At 37.8% G+C, this 19,315-nt stretch overlaps 2 protein-coding genes across 2 annotated transcripts in view; one reads left to right on the forward strand and one right to left on the reverse strand.

Annotated features, from left to right (window-relative positions):
- The first annotated feature begins 17,792 nt into the window (after nucleotides 1-17,792).
- On the forward strand, nucleotides 17,793-18,999 carry LOC112648004 (tubulin beta chain). The gene is given in 2 exon segments (XM_025429375.3): nucleotides 17,793-18,743; nucleotides 18,745-18,999. Coding segments are annotated over 2 exon segments (1,191 nt in total). The 5' UTR covers nucleotides 17,793-17,807.
- The window catches only part of METTL4 (methyltransferase 4, N6-adenosine), a 55,863-nt gene continuing 55,494 nt past the window's right edge, over nucleotides 18,947-19,315 (reverse strand). Inside the window, exon 10 of the transcript XR_004817165.2 lies at nucleotides 18,947-19,215. The gene's annotated coding sequence lies outside the window, so the exon portion shown is untranslated. The remainder of the gene's footprint in view (nucleotides 19,216-19,315) is intronic.

A 19,315-nucleotide genomic window follows, 5' to 3' on the forward strand; every position in this document is an offset into this window, starting at 1 on the left:
GTTTCCCCTGCCTTCATAGATGTGTCTCGCAGGAAGTTTCTGTGGCCAAGTTCAAAAAGGGTGTTGCCTGTGTTCTCCTAGGATGTTGATGGATTCTTGTCTCACATTTAGATCTTTCAAATATTTTGAGTTTATCTTTGTGTGTGATATAAGAGAATGGTCCAGTTTCATTCTTCAACATGTAGCTGTCCAATTTTCCCAACACCATTTATTGAAGAGACTGTCTTTTTTCCATTGGATATTCTTTCTTGCTTTGTTGAAGATGACTTGACCATAGAGTTAAGGGCCCATTTCTGGGTTCTCTATTCTGTTCCAATGATCTGTCTATTTTTGTGCCAGTACCATATTGTCTTGATGATCATAGCTTTGTAATACAGCTTGAAGTCAGGCATTGTGATGCCCCCAGCTTTGGTTTTCTTTTTCAGCATTCCTTTGGCTATTTGAGATCCTTTCTGATTCCATACAAATCTTAGGATTATTTGTTCCAACTCTCTGAAGAAAGTCCGTAGTATTTTGATAGGGATTGCACTGAATGCGTAAATTACCCTGGGTAGTATAGACATTTTCACAATATTAATTCTTCTAATCCATGAGCATGGAATGTTTTTCCATCTCTTTGTGTCTTCCTACATTTCTTTCATACGTGTTCTATAGTTTTTAAAGCATAGATCCTTTACTTCTTTGGTTAGGTTTATTCCTAGGTATCTTATGGTTTTGGGTACAACTGTAAATGGGATTGATTCCTTAATTTCTCTTTTTCAGTCTCATTGTTAGTAATAGAAATGCAACTGATTTCTGTGCATTGATTTTGTAACCTACCTCATTGCTAAATTGCTGCATGAGTTCTAGCAATTTTGGGGTGGAAGCTTTTGGGTTTTCTATATGTCATCTGCAAAGAGGGAGAGTTTTTTTACTTCTCTGCCAATTTGAATGTCTTTTATTTCTTTCTGTTGTCTGATTGCTGAGGCAAGGACTTCTAGTACTATGTTGAACAAAAGTAGTGAGAGTGGGCATTTCTGTCATGTTCCTGAACTTTAGGTAATTTTAAATGAATATATTCACATATTAATTCATTCAATAAATATTTCTTGAAGACTAATATGTGCCTGGAGATAAAATAATACACAAAAGAGAAATGGATCCCAGCCTTCAGGAATTTATACATTGGTCAAGAAAACAGACAAGTAACACGCATTTAGAAAACAGAGCGATGTGTGTCATGATGGGAGAAATTCAATCTACTGTAGCAGTGCTGGAGAGGAGCACTAAATCCATATGTGTGGGGTCAGGAAAGCTTCCAGGAGGAAGGAACAATTAAGCAGACTTATAAAATGAGTAGTAGGGGTTGGACAAATACAGAAGGGCAGAAATGGAAAAGGTTTAAGGTGGAGAAAATACATGTTCAAAAGTCTAGATGTCAAAAACTAAAGTATACTCTTTAAGGGATTGAAATAGATTTCACATAGCCATATTATCGAAGATTAAAAATGCTTTATAAAAAAAATGCTTTATATTCAGGGTACCAGGCTGGCTCATTCAGTTAAGCATCTGCATTCAACTTAGGTCATGATCCCAGACCTCCACATCTGGCTCCCTGCCCAGCAGGCAGTCTGCTTCTCCTTCTCCCTCTGCCCCTCCCCACTGCTCATGCTGTCTCTCAAATAAATAAATAAAATCTCTTTAAAAAATTTAAATGCCTTAAATTCCTTAATGTGAATAAAAATGACTTTATATAAATTAAATCTTTCCTTCTTCTGTGGCTGCTCCACTATTGGGATGGATACACTACTGATGCGGTGATGCCAATGATGTGAGGATTCATTGATATCACTGATAAAATTGATGCAGTCCCCAACCAGTTGTCACCAAGAGAAACTCTATACTTCCCTCTGACAACCTAATCATAACTGTTACACTGATGCTATTTTTAAAAATCCTATGCTTTTTCTTGTATAAACTATTAGCTATAAATAATGTCTTAGCATCAGATAATATTGTAATACCAAATTTAATTTCCTCCCTTATAGTCCTTAAACAAAATAGAGATTAGCAGTGTCAGTCCTTCACACAGTGGAAAATTTATATAACTTTTGACTCCCCAAAACTTTACTAATAGCCCACTACTGACCAGAAAGAAATTTTATCAATAATATAGTGAATTAGTACATATTTTATATATTTGTCATATACTGTATTCTTAAAGTAATCTAGAGAAAATAAATGTTAAGAAAATCATAAGGAAGAGAAAATACATTTACAGCATAGTAATGTATTTATTGAAAAATATCCACATATAAGGACCTGCAAATCCATGTTTTTCAAGGGTCAACTGTATACGTCTTTATCTTCAGTTTCATCAGAAAAATCTTGATGCTCTTATTCTACCAGTTTACCCCTGAAATCCATAACCACAGAGGGTTTGAATAGTTAAAAAGCTGAACGTAAGGATTATCTAGTTTATTTTTAAATGAACAAATACTTTTGGCTAAAACCTTAACCACTCAAATATATATACTATAGAATGACACATTTTTTCAGTTGCAAATGTGGGTCTTTAAGAAATTAGAGGTTTCCCAGAAGAAAGGAGTCTATTTTTCAAGGTAGCTGCAGGTTTTTTCAGTGCTCATTTGTCTCTATTCATTGCAGTACGACTGAAGGTTTCTCCTACCATGGACCTACAGCAGTTTTGATCAATAAACCAACCAAAAATAGGATCTTATTATACTGTACTGTTACACAGATTTTCTTCTAATGATTCCTCAAGTCTGTCAAATGTAGCCAAGGAGAAAAGATTCTGAACTTCACTATATATACATATTCAAAACCAAGTTTCTACTATTTTTCTCAAAAGTAAGCAGCATATTACAGGCTAATGCTGGGCACCTAATAAGATTAACTGAAGAGAAAATCCAGACAGTGTATCAAATTCACTTATGTAAAAAAAGAATTTCAAAAACATAGGTAAGGAAAAAACCAAGAGGCAAGTAGGAAAATGAACAAAAATATATGAACGGTTTACAAAAAAAGGAAAGGCGGGCAGCCCTGGTAGCGCAGCGGTTTAGCGCCGCCTGTAGCCCGGGGTGTGATCCTGGAGACACTGGATCGAGTCCCACGTCGGGCTCCCTGCATGGAGCCTGCTTCTCTCTCTGCCTGTGTCTCTGCCTCTCTTTCGCTCTCTCTGAATAAATAAATAAATCTTTTAAAAAAATGATTCTTTAAAAAAAAAAGGAAAGGCAAAGGCTATGGAGAATAAAGTAATGTACAACTTCAGTCAAGATAAGAGAAGTACAAATTAAAGCAATACTCACCCACTATCTTTCAACTCTTAGATAGGCAAAAATCATAAAATTTAATACCACACCATGTTGGTAAGTCTATGGAGAAGTAGACAATATATATTGCTGTGTGGAATGTAAATTGATTCAACCTCTACAAAGTACAATTTTACAATATATATCAGGTAATCTCTCTCTCTCTCTCTCTCTCTCTCTCTCTCTTTTTTTTTTTTTTTTTAGGTAATCTACTCTTAAACAGAAAATTGTTTTCCTAGGAATTTATCCAATATAGTCAAACGTGCAAAATTATATATGTACAGGATATTTTATTGCAGCATTGTTTGCTATAGCAAAGATTAGAAACAAACTACATATCCATCAATAGATAAGTGGTTAAATAAATTTTGCCATACCTATTCAAGGAAACAGTCTACAGCCATAAAAATTGATGAGGATTCTCCTTTTGTAACAGTATGAAATGATTTCAAATGCTGAGTTTAAACAAAAAATACAAGTTACAAAATCACATAAAGAGTATGCTACAATTTGCATAAAAAGAGATGTCAGGGAGTATCTACATATATACTTATTTGTATATGCATAAAAGACTTCTGAGAATATGTTTACAAAACTGATAGCATTGTTTGTTTCCAAAGAGGGCAACTGGATGGCTAAGGAATGGAATGGAATGAAAGGGAGATTTTTATTTAAGCACTCTGGTAATTTTTTATTTTTGAGCCATGTGGATATATTTCCTATACAAAAATAAATAAATAAAATTTAGATTAAAAAAAAAAAGAAAGAAGAAAGGAAAGAAACACCTTAGCCTGAGCATCAGGATTTTTAATCACTGGTTCTGTCTCAGCCTCTAGGGTCTTAAGTCACCTCACATCTCTGCAGCTTATTTTTCCTTTCAAAAAATAAGTTAGATTGGCAAAATTCTAATTGTACCCTTTTATGCATTTGTAAGAAATCATGGCTTCAGAGGAAAAACAAAGTAATACTTTTATGCATTTCACATGCAAAGCTTAATGGTGGCTCTGACCAACACAACTGTGATTCATTTCCTTATAATCATACAGCAAAAGCCCAGATTCTATGCAAACAGTCCCATTCTCTTCTTACAAATACATGATATCAACATGGTCTTTATGGAAATACATCAAGTGTCCCTATAACCATATGCCAAGCAAGCAGGTGCCTGTCATTCTCCAATTCCTGAAGGCAGGTGGTTCTTACTCTTTAACACAGGTCACTTAAGGAATGCCAAAGACCCCAAGGCACATCTATCTCACCTATTGGTTCTCACTACAGTGTGCATCTGCTTCATTCAATACAGAAGTATGCTGGTTCATATCTGTGCATACACAACTTAGTGATGCATAAACAACGTAGTGGTTGGCATACATATATGTACACAATAAAACATACTAAATGAATTTGTCTGAAGGTGAATTTATTTTACATATAAAAATATATTTATTATATATACACACATATATTAAAATAACCTTAAGGTAATAATTTACCTTAAAATCTATTTATGATAAAAAAAAAGGCTAGAAATATCATCGTTGCAAATATGCAACACTCTACAGAGCAAGGTTAACCAAACAACTCACAATACTCTAACAGTAACTCATAAAGCAAGAGCATCAACTAAAATGATTACTATAGTCAAGAAAACAGGGATGATGCAGGGATAACTGAGTGTTTCTCCTTGACATTGCGGTAACTGCAACTATCTACATCAGAACAATACCTTAGGAGTTTTGTAAATTTGCCAAGAATTACACAGTAGCCACAAATGTACTGACTTAGAGCCCTCTGATTACCTGTTAATTTTCCTCATGAAAGCCAAATTTTGGTCTACTTTAATGGTTCATTTAATAGATTATTGGTTAACCAGCCGTACTTATAACATAAAAATGAAAGTCTACGGAACAGGTCATTCACCTTTCCTCATTTGTAAAACAGTACTTACTCCTACCTCACAGGATTATTTGGAGGATCCAATGATAGGGAAGGTTGTAACACTATTTTACAAAATGTGACCAGGTCGTTAAATTCCCCATTAAAGCCGAAAACAACTCTTGTTGCAAGAGCCATGCACCTTGAGCTGCCAAGGACAGTAAATGTTGAATTGTTAAAGGTCTCAAAGGACCTTCGTAGACTGAGGAATCAGGACAAATGTTTATGTTTAGTTGAGTAACTGAAATTAAAGTTATTTATAACTTTCTAACTAGAAAATTAGATATTAAGGATACACTGATTCATACAGATATACATGTATACATGTGGAGGGGATGTGTGTATATATATTTGACCAGTATAAACAAATTGCCTAACAAGTATGATATGCTAGTACACTCAATTTCTAGCTTCTGGTAAACAACTATTGAAGTAACAAAACAAGCCAAATTTTCACATTCTCCACTTGGGAAATATGCCCTGTAGATATTTAATAACGCATTCTGCTTTTTTGAAATTATTATATTAGTATATACAAATTTACCTTCAGGATCTGTTTTAATTACAAATGTGTCATGCATAAAACATGTGGAATCATTTCAATATGTTCATTATCCTTTGCGCCATTCTTCAATTCATAAGGCAAGTTTAATTGTGGTATATTCATCAACTCTTCTTTAGTCTTATGATTTCTGCAGATATTACTTCAGCTGAAATTTCTAGAAAATAGTCCTCTGGCCAGTTATCCCTGATTGGGTTCCACTTCAGAGAACAGTATTAATCAATATACTGGAAAACACATGAGCACCAAAATCACATTAAATCTAAGCTCCATCCATCCCATGGGGCTCTGACTATGGAAATAGATTCACATATTTTAGTAGATAATATTAGCAGCCACAATTCTTTTTCAAATGAAACCTGAAGCAGTCATGCAGATTAGCACCAGTTTAACATTTTAAAACTTAGTTTTTAATCAGGCCTAGGAGGAAATGATTGTAGCCTCCCTGATTATTTATTCTCTCCACTCCACTAGGTAACATGAAGCTTAATTATACTTTTGTTGAGGCTATTTGCTCTTCCGAAGTTTAAGTTTCTATGAATGTTGAATCATTAAAATACGTGCAGTGGAAACATTAAAAAAAAAAAAAAAATCCTTGCTCCCAATCAAGAGACTCAAGAAATCCCAAACTACCTGAGGCTGAAGGGATTGAAGCATAATTAGTTGATAGATACAGCAATATTTATTTGAGACAATAAACCAGAATTTAATTCTCAGATGAGAAGCCAAAATGGAAAGCCAGACGGTGAAATAAAAAGGCAAACTCCTAAAGGAAACTAAAGAACTTGAGGAGAAAAACAAAAGTAAGAAGTTATTAGAATTGGATGGTGGCATTAAACATCGAGAGCATCTTAGGTGACTTTTTATAAGGGTGAGGAGCCCAGAGGAGAAAGGGTCTAATCGAATTGACGTTCAAGTGGCTGAAAGGAAAGCAATTTGACCAGTCATCAAAAAAGTGGTTTGGGACTTTTTGAGATCCAGACTAAAAAAAAAAAAAACAAAAAAAACAAAAAAAAAACAAAAAAAATTCTATCTCAATAAGGAAAGATGAGACCAGAGAGACATTTATACTAAAGCAATTGCTTTTATCCCTTTTTTTCCTAGAATGATACATAATGACAAGTGAGGTTTCCATTTAAGACACATCCCCCACAAGCACAAATATGTGCAACTTTTTACATTTTGTCCCTCTCTTTTCAATTTTGGAATTGTAATACATGACTATATCATCTTTGTGGGATAAGCTCTCTAATGTGTGGGAAAGCACTTTAATGTGTGTGAATAATGTAATTATTCATTACTTGGAATATACCTCACAAATGACTTAACATGGGCTGTTAATCAACCAAAGGTAAGACAAATTAGGAAAGGTAACCAGAAATCCCTAGAGAAGGCCAAAGTATCTGACTATTTTTAATAAGCTCATGAGGGCCCATAGATTAAAAGAATTGATATTCCCCAAAGCCTCATCAGATTTGAACTCTGTCACTCACACTCCATACTAGCATCCAATATATCTCTACCAAGTTCACACTACCTTCTATCTTGAGATTCGGAAATCAGAATCAACAAAATCTGGTGCAAATTTTAAAAGTTATAACTTATGAATCTTAAATTTTGGGAAACATTTTGAAAATCTATCAGCTCACACTCTCAATACACAATTTTCTAAACTCTGCTCTGCAAAGGATAGATTGAGAAAACAAAAATTGGCCACCCAGGGCACTTACTTTTGATTTGGATCTGGTCAAAAATATGAAACTAAAAACCCACCATGGGGTACTGAATATATAGAGAAAGATCAGAAAGTCTCATTTCACATATTCTAGGAAGCTTACTTTGTGTATATCTCGTGTTTTTTGAGATGCAGTCCACACTCCTTGAAGCAGTCATATAAGGGTACAACCAATTTTAGAAATTCTTCAAGGTACAGACAGGCAGCAGTTTAAATGACAAGTAGGACATGAGGCATATTGTAAACATTAAGTATTTCAACATATGATATCCCTTAAGCATCAACAGAGTAGGAAGACTCTCAATATTCACTTCATGCTTAAAGGCACCATTTTCTATCATGTGAATGTATTCTTTAGTCTGCTCTAATTTGACATCTGACGGAAGGAGGAGGAAAGCCAGGAGGGAACAGATAGATATGTCAAATGTTTATTTCCACATATATTTTATTATCAAACTAGAGAACATGGATGGCCAAGAGTCAACAGCAGTTATGATGGAGGCTGTAAACCAGTGGCAGCTCCCTAAACAAAATGACCCAATGCCACACTTGGGCTGTAACTCCAGCTGTAGTTATTTAGCATCCCTTGGTTTCTGCCCATGTTCTGAGCCTGGTTCTCAAGACTTCCCAGTACTGGATATCTTTGCAATAAATTTTTTTTATGCTTCTTAAGTTAACAAAACGTATTTCTGTTGTTTGCAACCAAGAACAACTACAAGTGACAAATACTTTTTTAGGCAAAATGAATAGTGGAGTATGCTAGAGTCCCTGGCTCTGTTAAAACCCCTACATTGAAGTATTAGGAGTTTCGGTTTCTAAACATAAAAGCAAAGTTCAAAGGAAAAAAGTGACGTGACAAATTGAAAATTAAAGCATTTCTATATGAGAATATACCATAATTAAAATTAAAAGACAAACTAAAAGAGTACTTAAGGGATCCCTGGGTGGCGCAGCGGTTTGGCGCCTGCCTTTGGCCCGGGGCGCGATCCTGGAGACCCGGGATCGAATCCCACGTCAGGCTCCCGGTGCATGGAGCCTGCTTCTCCCTCTGCCTGTGTCTCTGCCTCTCTGTCTCTCTCTGTGTGACTATCATGAATAAATAAATAAAATTTAAAAAAAGATTTAAAAAAAAAAAAAATAAAAGAGTACTTAAGAAAATGCCAAGGTGGGACACCTGGGTGGCTCAGTCAGTTAAGTGTCCAACTCTTTTTTTTTTTTTTTTTAATTTATGATAGTCACAGAGAGAAAGAGAGGCAGAGACACAGGCAGAGGGAGAAGCAGGCTCCATGCACCGGGAGCCTGACGTGGGATTCGATCCCGGGTCTCCAGGATTGCGCCCTGGGCCAAAGGCAGGCGCCAAACCGCTGCGCCACCCAGGGATCCCAGTGTCCAACTCTTGATTTCAGCTCAGGTCATAATCTCAGGTTGTGAGACTGAGTTCTGAGTCTGGCTCCACGGTGAGTGTGGATCCTGCTTAAGATTCTCTCTCCCTCTCTTCCACTCTCTCTCACATACCCTCTCAAAAAAGAAAAGAAAAGAAAAATGAAAATGCCCAGGGATCCTAAGGGCTTTCCAAGTTAGGAATATCGCCTATCTCTCCCAGACTGTGTGTTGGTTGTTTTGATCTCCCTGAAAAAGAAATTATACAAGAAATACAACTTGTCAAAAGATTTTATTCTCTATTAAATTTATTTATTAAATTCAGGGTCCAATAGTACTGCCTGAATAATTCCTACCTATGCCTTAAAGTGAGATACTACAACCATGTAAACACTCCTGGGTTTGAGAGATGGAATTATCTTGGTAATGAGTTTTTATGGGTGACAGAGGAATGGTCCTTGAACTTGACAAAGTTAAGCCTTCATGGGTGTGACAATAGTCTTAACACGGCAGAGTAGAGGGTGGAGGCAAGGATAGGAAGAAAGTAATGTTCCCATCCCGTTAACTGTTTCACTTAGGCAAGAAGTTATGATTAAAACTATATAGCTAGTCATAATTTTCCTTTATCTTATGAGACCTACCTAGGGAAACATGTAAGGCAAACAACCACGACTGCTAAATGAAAGGGTTTCTAGCAGATGAGTAGAACTTCCATGTTTTCTTTTTTTTTTTTTTTTTTTCATGTTTTCTTGTATTGATTACATAGCCCATCTCTGGGAAAGGTACTGTTAAAAAACAATTCAAGTAAGTAAATTTGAGGATCTAATTGGCTTTATCAACAATTCATGAATTGGTATATCTCATCTAGCAAACAGAAGGGAGCTCTGAGGACTTATACAAAGTGGAAGATTTTTATAAGCAGGAGGGTGGGACAGGGAGGGTAACCGAGTAGATAAAGCTGCTCAGGAAACTCCAGGCTGATTGCCTTAAAATTCCACTCCTGGGAGAGGCTAACACTGCAATAAGGTTAGGTAATAAGTCTTGGTGGGGCTTAGAAAAAGGGACTCCATTTGGGGCTTGTTGTTTCTTTTTAACAACACAAATACTCCGGTTGCCTCACTTATGCATAGCACTTCATGGTAATAATCCAGGCATCCTATATGCTTCCCATGAAAGGGAAAAATAATTTTTTAAGTGTCAGTTCTCATGGAATAGATTTCCCCAAGATTCTCCCTATCTATATAAAATCACTTTTGCATCTGCATCTTGGACTCAGCTTTAGTCCCACAGCAGTAAACTTACATCTGACTGATTATAACAATTAATACAGTGAATTCTAATGAGTTCAGTTTTGAAACTGAAATCCTTTGCAATGATTAGCAGCCCTGTTAATCTGGAGAATTCCAGTATACAGGAGGTCCAAAAGGCAGAGTGGAAAAAACTGACAGAGGGCAGTGGAAGGGTTAGTTTGAGAGGAAGGCGTAGCATAGCAGCACAGAGCCAGGCTAGAACAGCCAAATTGGAAAAGACACAGGCCTAAATGGGCTGACATTTCAGGGACATAAAAAATGACAGAATCAGAGGCAAAGTGAGCTTAGCTAGGCACAGTTCTGACTAGAATGCATCACAGGTTACTGTGCTGAGACAGAGTAAAGAATTGAGGATTGCCTTGTTACCTTAGTACAGGCAGAAATCTCTACAGAGGACTGATATGCTCTGGGCTCTGAACTGAACACTGGTTGGGGGTGGGGGAAAGTTTTATGCTTTAGCAAAGTACAGACACCAGGGCATTGAGTTGTTAGGTGAGGGTGAGGTCCATGTTAGAAGGGAAATAACCAACATTCTGGCAAACTTTTAAAGAAGCAAAGCAAAATGACAGTAAGAAGATATTCTCTGTCCTTGTCCTCAAACTCACACGACTCCTGTTCTACTTTTATCTTTACACATAACTTCCCAATCAGTCTGCTTCTATTCTCTACTCTGTAAATCTGGCAATTATAAATTATATGCCCAGGAGGCCAAGACACATCTGTCTTGTTCCATACCATATCCCTAGCACATAGTACAGTGCCTGATAAATAGGTATATGATAAATATTTGTTGAACTAATGAATTAGATTTTTTTACCCAAGTGCCACATAGTCTATCACTAATCTCTCATTTTATCACAATATACTGAAAACTTCTAATACTATTACATCATTTTTCAGGCCCTTTTTCCTGGGTATGTACAAAGCTATTATGTCACAGATTAAGGACTTAGAAGCAAACTCTAACAATTGAAATAATAAGTAGGATACTAAGAATATAATGAAAGTAAAAATAAAGTTTTCTAAAATATTAATTTCCAAAGATATTTCAGCAATAAGCTGTGAATACTGGAAAAAATATGACATAAAAAAATGAGTGGTGATATAAGAAATTCAGTAAGATCCTAATTAAAGTACATTTTGCATAATAACAATTCTTTTTATTACTTATTTATTTGAGAGAGAGGAAGAGAGCACGAGCAGGGGTAGGGACAAAGGGAGAAGGAGATGCAGACCCTGAGATCCCAGTGAGTTAGGGACAGATAGGTCTAGGCAGGGAAAGATAAGGGAAGGCCCCAGAGTCAGGCTCCCATAAACCCCAAGGACACTGAAATGCAACAAAAACACAGATAAGGAAGTAAATCTGGCCCCCAATTCCAAAATGATAGGGATATCTTCTTTTGATGGCTATCAAGTAATCACCGAGTCAGTCATAAGTCATTCACTCAAGATGACACAAGAAATCTCAAGGCTATCATCTCCCTAGTCAGGTTTTCTATAAAAGGCCAGCCAAAAAAGCCCTCAGTGGCAACCCTGTCTGGACTCCTCTCACTCCTGAGAACCTTTTCTATACCCTTGCTTAATAAACTTCTAGCACTTTACTCACTCTCCTTTGTCAGGAAGATTCATTCTTCGACTCTATGAGACAAGAATCTAGCTCTCCCCCATTACCAGAGCTAACTGGTAATCGGCATCATGACCTGAGCCGAAGGCAGACGCTTAACCAACAGTCACCCAGGCGCCCAGGCATAATAACAATTCTTACTAGTATATGTCTTTTAGCAAATGCTTGTGAATACCTCAGAGAAATGTGGCACAGATTTGTAGCCCTTAAACATTTCAAAAAATAATTACTTCTAAATACAAAAAAAAAAAAAAAAGAACTAATACTCCCCTGGTATTAGAAGTTCTACCATTTAGCAACATTAAATTATTGAGAAACTATGCATTTTGAGTTGAGCTAATATTATAGAACAACTTGGGAGTTATTCAAATCATTATATTTGTCCAGTTATAAATATAGAAGAAAACTACTTTGCTTAGAAAAGATTTCTCCCCATGAAGAAAGTCTGAGTATCCACTCTTTCAGTAATCTGCCCATCTTTAACTGTCTTGCAAGCTTTCTACTCCACTGAAATGGCTTTTTTTTTTTTTCCAGGAAAGCCATGAATGTTTTTGTAAAATTATATCTTCCTTAATATTTTCGTAGCTCTGAATCTTCAGTTAATCCTCTCCTGGAAAACTCTCTCTTCCATTCGAAGAAAAAGGAAAAATAGGTTTGAGACCTGACTCTACATGTAGATAAGACAGTAAACAGGCACTTAACCTCACTGGGCCACTTAAGTAAAAAAAGAAATGATTTTTTTTTATTGTGTTTATTTATTCATGAGACACACAGAGAGAGGCAGAAACATAGGCATGGGGAAAAGCAGGCTCCCCATGGGGAGCCTGATGTGGGGACTCAATCCCAGGACCCTGGGATTATGATGTGAGTCAAAGGCAGATGCTCAACCACTGAGCCACCCAGGTGCCCCAAAAAAGAAATAATATTTACCTACAGAATTGATGTGAGAAAAATAAGACACTGTGTGTAGCAATCCTTTGTAAAGTCTTACAGACCTATTAGTGTCTTGTATTTTGCAACTAAAATTGATTCATTCTATCAAAGACCTGTCATCCATACATTCATCTTCAACTTTAATGCAAACAATCCAATTCCAAAGCAATTCATGTTTAATATGTTAAACATTTTTTCAATGAGTTTTCCTATATTCAGTGTAATAGGAGCTAAAGATCCAAAAAGGAACACTCAAGGAAGGAGGAGAAAACCAGATGGGTTCAGCTGTCCTCAATGTATAGTTAACACAGTAGAATAACCTTGAGCCATGTTGTCCAGAAGCATAAACAAAATGCTTGCCTATTTTCACTTTTTTTTCTCATTTTTCTCTCTCTTTTCTCTCTTTATCTCTCTTGCTAAATTCCAAGAAGGCCTAGAGAAGAAACATAAATTTTATTTAATTAAAAGCTTTCAGAGCACTGAAGTTGCTATAGAACTGTGCCCTCAGAGACAACAAACCATCCTTCCCATCAAGACATTTAAAATCATAGTGTGATGTAATGTCTTAGTCTTCACACATGAAAAGGCTGACTGAATCTCTCAAGTCTCTGATTCTTTAATTAACTCCTTATCAGAGATCCGTAAGAGCAAGTTTCTGGTCCTACGCCCCTAACATCTCTCCTATTTGGTGAGTTTGGACAGGTCATGTACAAATACAAAGACTACTTGGCCAGCAGCCAAAGCTACAGTTGGACTCTCCATGTGCCTTCTATTCCCTACTTAGTGCCTGTTAGGCTTCCCAAAGGCAAAAGTGAAAGGAGAGATAGTCCAGAGTCCTTCTCATTAGGCATACTGGAGAGAAGAGAGGGCAATGGAAAGGAAGGGAAAGGAAGAGATCCAAAATACATTACCATTTCCAAAAAAATCATGTGAAAAAAGCCCTTTTACCCTCTTTATACTTACCTCTCAAATTTTCCCTATTAGGCCAATTCCAACCCCACAGTCCAGTTATATGTACCTAAGGACTCCATTCCACATATGAGCTACTTTTCCCTAGAAGGGAGGGAGAGGGAAGCATGAGTTCCTTGAACCCACACAGAAACCAGAGTAAACCACTAATAATACAAATTTAACCACTTCAATGATAGTTTTATGAAACTCAGTCCTGAAAGTATCAAAATAATAAAAACATTCAGAAAGGTAGAAAATTAAATTGTGATTTTTTTCAAAAGAGCGTGCAAAAGTTATTTGGACCTGCCTATATCTCCTATGACCATTCAGCTCTCGGTTTTAGTTTCGTTTTTGGTGAGCTAAGAGAACAGAAACCTCTCCCTATTGAATGTCCTGAGTATCCCTCAAATTCAACTGTAATGATTTGAGTTTAGTCAAAACACATGTAAAGACTGGCCTTTGAAGAATTATTACTTCCGAGATGATATCAATAAAAAGAAAACTCTATATTCAATCCTATAAAAACCATACTTTATCAGAACTAGAAGGAACCCTGCATTTCCATCCACTCCCAACACTTTCTAAATTAGGCTCTCTACTGTAGTAGAGGAGATTGGGAATTACTGAGAGAAAAAGGTTAAACTTAAGGGACAGCATTCCTAATCCCAACCCACTTCTAATTTCACTTGTCTTATCTATGAGGTTTCTGCTCAGTTTGTCTGGCTTTGTTTTTAAGAAAAAAGTCCCAATACTAAATATAAATTTGAAAATCAACAGACTCCTCATTTTCCAGGCAAGGAAATTATCTAGAGAGATAATTTGCCCAAGCTGCTTAATGGCATAGCCAGATGAGAACACAAGCCTTCCTATTCCATACTCTACGGCCTCATCTCCAAAAATATCGTAACAGAATCAACTACGCAGATACAAAGAGAACCTGTGCACACTTAACATGATTTTTTCTAACTCAAATTATGTTATTTTTTTACTATAGGAATAAGAAATCAAATTAAAAGTCTAACAGAGTAGCCACTAGCATACATGATTTAAATTTTAATTAACTAAAACGAAACATAATGAAACATTCAGTAACTCAGTCACAGTGGCCATATTTCAAGCATTCAAGAGCTATATGTGACTACTGTTTGACAGCACAGAGAGGGCACAGTTCCATCACTGCAGAGAGTAATACTGGAAAGTGATGGTGTAGACACTATGTCAGCACAGTCTGAACAAAACAGCATTTGATTCATGTGTCACAAATGCCACCAACAGACACTCATCACCCCATTCAGTACCATAATCCCTTCCAAAGAATAGGGCAAGATACACATTTTACGTCCCGCTTTCTTCTGTTTAGCAGAAAGCACAACTATAACTCACACAAAACCTTTGGAATTTATCCTGTCATATTTCTCTATACAACCAATCATGTTCAAGGAGCATGTTTATATACAGAAAAAATAATTTTTCAACTGCAATTGTTAATATTTTCCTAAATATAATTTTACATGAAGTAAAAAAATGGATAGTATTCCCAAGATTTTAAAAATAGGATTAGGTAACAAATCTAGGAATTCTATATTGATACCTTAACTTCATTATACATTATCCACAAGAGTAAACCAAAGTAAAGTTGAGATAGTTTTTTATAATTTAAGAGGAAATTCCTATAGTAAGATATATTGGAAGATCACATACTTTTTAAACAATACTCCAAATGACCATAAAGCATGAGAGAAAATAATATTACCATTAAAAAGAATTCAGTTTAATGTTGAGCGTGGCCCTAAAGTGAGCCAAATTGCTTCAGAAATTCTTTGCTAGTATAGTTAAAGATAGGTTTGGATTTTTTTAAGTCTAAGCATTTTAAAATAGAATTCAATGAAGAAGTACTCTATGATAAAAGTTATTTTAGAGACATAAAGAAAGGAAGCTGGGAAATTCTATAGCAAGCCCTCATTTCCTGGCATTAATAAGTTTTATGTAAAGGTGAATATAAAATTTAGTATCTTTACTACTCTTTCCTAGAATTCTTAACAAATATCAGATACTTACCTGTCTAACCAAACAACGAAATAACAAATAATGCTTTCTCTTTTTTTTAAATTCTTTTATTTCTTTCTTTATTTCAGAGAAAGAGAGAGCATCCCAGTATGGGGAGGAGCAGATAGACAAGCTGACTCCCCACTGATCATGGAGCCTGCTCTGGGGCTTGATCCTAGGACCCTGAGATCACGACCTGAGCCAAAGGCAAATACTTAACTAACTGAGCCACTCAGGCACCCCATAATTTTTTTTTAATTTTTAAAATTTTTTAAATATTTTTTAATTTAAATTCAATTTAGGTAACATATACTGTATTATTCATTTCAGGGGTAGAATTTAGTGATTCATCAGTTGCATAACTGATGACAGTGTTAACCCACTGCTCATTACATCAAGTGCCCTCCTTAATGTCCATGATCCAATTGCCCCATCCCATCCACCACTTCTCCAGCAACCTTCAGTTTGTTTCCTGCAGTTAAGAGTCTCTTATGGTTTGTCTCCCTCTCTGTTTTCAATTTAATGTTTTCTCAAAACACAGTCAGAATTATGATCTGGTATTGCAATATGGAAATGCCCGTTCTAGGTAATGTCCCCACTAGAGTCTATAAAGCAGATTTCCTATATTCTTAGTGATCATAAAATTCCCTTATGATCCCCATTATTTCACTGTCTTACTTATTCAGCAAACATTTATAATGTACATACTATATGTGAGATACTATAGCTAAGTGCTAGAATACAAAGACAGGGCAGTTATGGCTCTTGCCCTCAAGAAGTAATGATAATTTGGAAAGCCTGGGTGGCTCAGTGGTTGAGCATCTGCCTTTGGCTCAGGGCATGATCCCAGGTCCTGGAATAGAGTCTCACACTGGGCTCCCTGCAGGGAGCCTACTTCTCCCTCTGTCTGTGTCTCTGCCTCTCTCTGTGTGTCTCTCATTAAGAAGGAAGGAAGGAAGGAAGGAAGGAAGGAAGGAAGGAAGGAAGGAAGGAAGGAAGGAAGGAAGGAAGGAAGGAAGGAAGGAAGGAAGTTATGACAATTTGTAAAGACAAATTTGTAAAAACCTTTTTTAAGGTTGTGTGGAGGAAACTTGGAGATACTGCAGGTTCCTGTCCTGGAAACAGGAAGTACAACTTCTGGTTTGTCCTTATTTCATGTTGAAATTGTTAATGTTTCTGCTGGAATTTCAAAGTTTTCTTATCCTAATTCATTTCTCTTTCCTTTGTTGTTTTCAGCTTCTTACGCATTCCATTTATTTACTTTCTATTATCTTAACCCTTTCATATTTCTCTAGAATGAAGTCTCAATTTATTTTCATTTTTAAATCATTTTTATTTTTTTAAATATTTATTTATTTATTCATGAGAGAGATTGAGAGAGAGAGGCAGAGGCACAGGCAGAAAGAGAAGCAGGCTCTTCACAGGGAGCCCAATGCTAGACTTGATCCCAGATCCCAGGATCACGACCTGAGCTGAAGGCAGGTGCTCAACCACTGAGCCGCCCAGGCGTCCCTTAAATCATTTTTAATTGACTTATCTATACATGGGGGAATAGGAACAACATGATCTGGAGAGCATCCACATTAGATGCCTGGCAGTTTGGAGGCTTTCTCCTCCCTGCTCTCATACCCTATATGCATATCCTCTAATTCCTTCAACAACTATATCTGTGCTCTCAGAAACCATCTCCCAGCCCAATACAAGATGGCTCTACAGAGAACGTTCCTGTCACTGTGCTCGGACCTCATTGCTCCAGCCTCTGGACACATCCCATCCTTCCAGCCTGCGAATAGCAGTATAGGAAAAAACCACATCTCACTTTCCACCCCATACACACCTTTGAGAGAAGCAAAAAGAATTAAAATAAATTTTAACAATAAGGGAAATTGTGCACATCCAGGCCGGTCAATGTGGTGACCAGACAGGTGCCAAGTTCTGGGAGGTCATCAGTGATGAACACGGCATCGATCCCACCAGAACCTACCACGGTGACAACGACCTGCAGCTGGATCGTATCTCCATGTACTACAATGAAGCTACAGGTGGCAAATACGTACCTTGCCCTATGTTGGTGGATCTAGAACCCGGGACCATGGACTCTGTTCGCTCAGGTCCTTTAGGGCAGATATTCAGACCAGAAAACTTTGTTTTTGGGCAGTCTGGGGCTGGCAACAACTGGGCCAAGGGCCACTACACAGAGGGGGCTGAGCTAGTGGACTCAATCCTGGATGTGGTGCAGAAGGAAGCTGAGAGCTGTGACTGCCTGCAGGGCTTCCAGCTGACCCACTCACTGGGCAGGGGCACGGGTTCTGGCATGGGCACGCTGCTCATCAGCAAGATCCGAGAAGAGTACCTTGACCGCATCATGAACACCTTCAGTGTGGTGCCCTCCCCCAAAGTGTCTGACACAGTGGTTGAGCCCTACAATGTCACCCTCTCCATCCATCAGTTGGTAGAGAACACAGATGAGATCTATTGCATTGAAAATGAGGCCCTGTATGACATCTGCTTCCGCACCCTCAAGCTGACCACGCCAACCTATGGGGACCTCAACCACCTTGTCTCAGCCACCATGAGTGGTGTCACCACCTGCTTCCGCATCCCTGGTCAGCTCAATGCTGACCTCCGCAAGCTGGCAGTCAACATGGTGCCCTTCCCACGTCTCCACTTCTTCATGCCTGGCTTTGCACCTCTGACCAGCCGTGGAAGCCAGCAGTATCAGGCCCTCACTGTGCCTGAACTCACCAGGCAAGGCTTTGATGCCAAGAACATGATGGCTGCCTGTGACCCCCGCCATGGCCATTACCTCACTGTGGCTGCTGTCTTCCGTGGGTGGATGTCCATGAAGGAGGTAGATGAGCAGATGCTCAATGTGCAAAACAAGAATAGTAGTTACTTCGTGGAATGGATCCCCAACAATGTCAAGTCCGCTGTGGCCCTGTGGCCTCAAGATGGCAGTCAAGATGGCAGTCACCTTCATTGGAAATAGCACGGCCATCCAGGAGCTTTTCAAGCGCATCTCAGAGCAGTTCACAGCCATGTTCCGGGGCAAGGCCTTCCTCCACTGGTACGCAGGTTAAGGCATGGACAAGATGGAGTTCACCAAAGCTGAGAGCAACATGAACGACCTTGTCTCTGAGTACCAGCAGTACCAGGATGCCATCGCAGAAGAAGAAGAGGATTTTGGTGAGGAGGCCAAAGAGGAGGCTTAAGTCAGAGTACCATCACCTCAGGCTTCTCCATTCCCTCTTCTTCAGCTGCCCCTGTCCTCTCCCTCAGAATTTGCCTTCTCTGCCTGTCTTGGTTTTTTTAGTCTTCTTCCAAGTTCTGTCCTGAACGGTTTCTTTTGCAGGAGTCTGTGCCACTGTTGAATGGGATCCTTCCCTCCTACATAAACTGCTTCACATGTTGGACTTCTTCCTTTTCCCCTGGAAAAGAGGGACTAGCCTTGATCCCTAGTCTCTGGAAAAGGCCCCTCACACTACCCACTTTTTCTTAACAAAACTCCAGCTCTGCTGTGTACATATG

The sequence above is a fragment of the Canis lupus genome, chromosome 7 (assembly GCF_003254725.2).
Source record: "Canis lupus dingo isolate Sandy chromosome 7, ASM325472v2, whole genome shotgun sequence".
Taxonomy (NCBI): domain Eukaryota; kingdom Metazoa; phylum Chordata; class Mammalia; order Carnivora; family Canidae; genus Canis; species Canis lupus.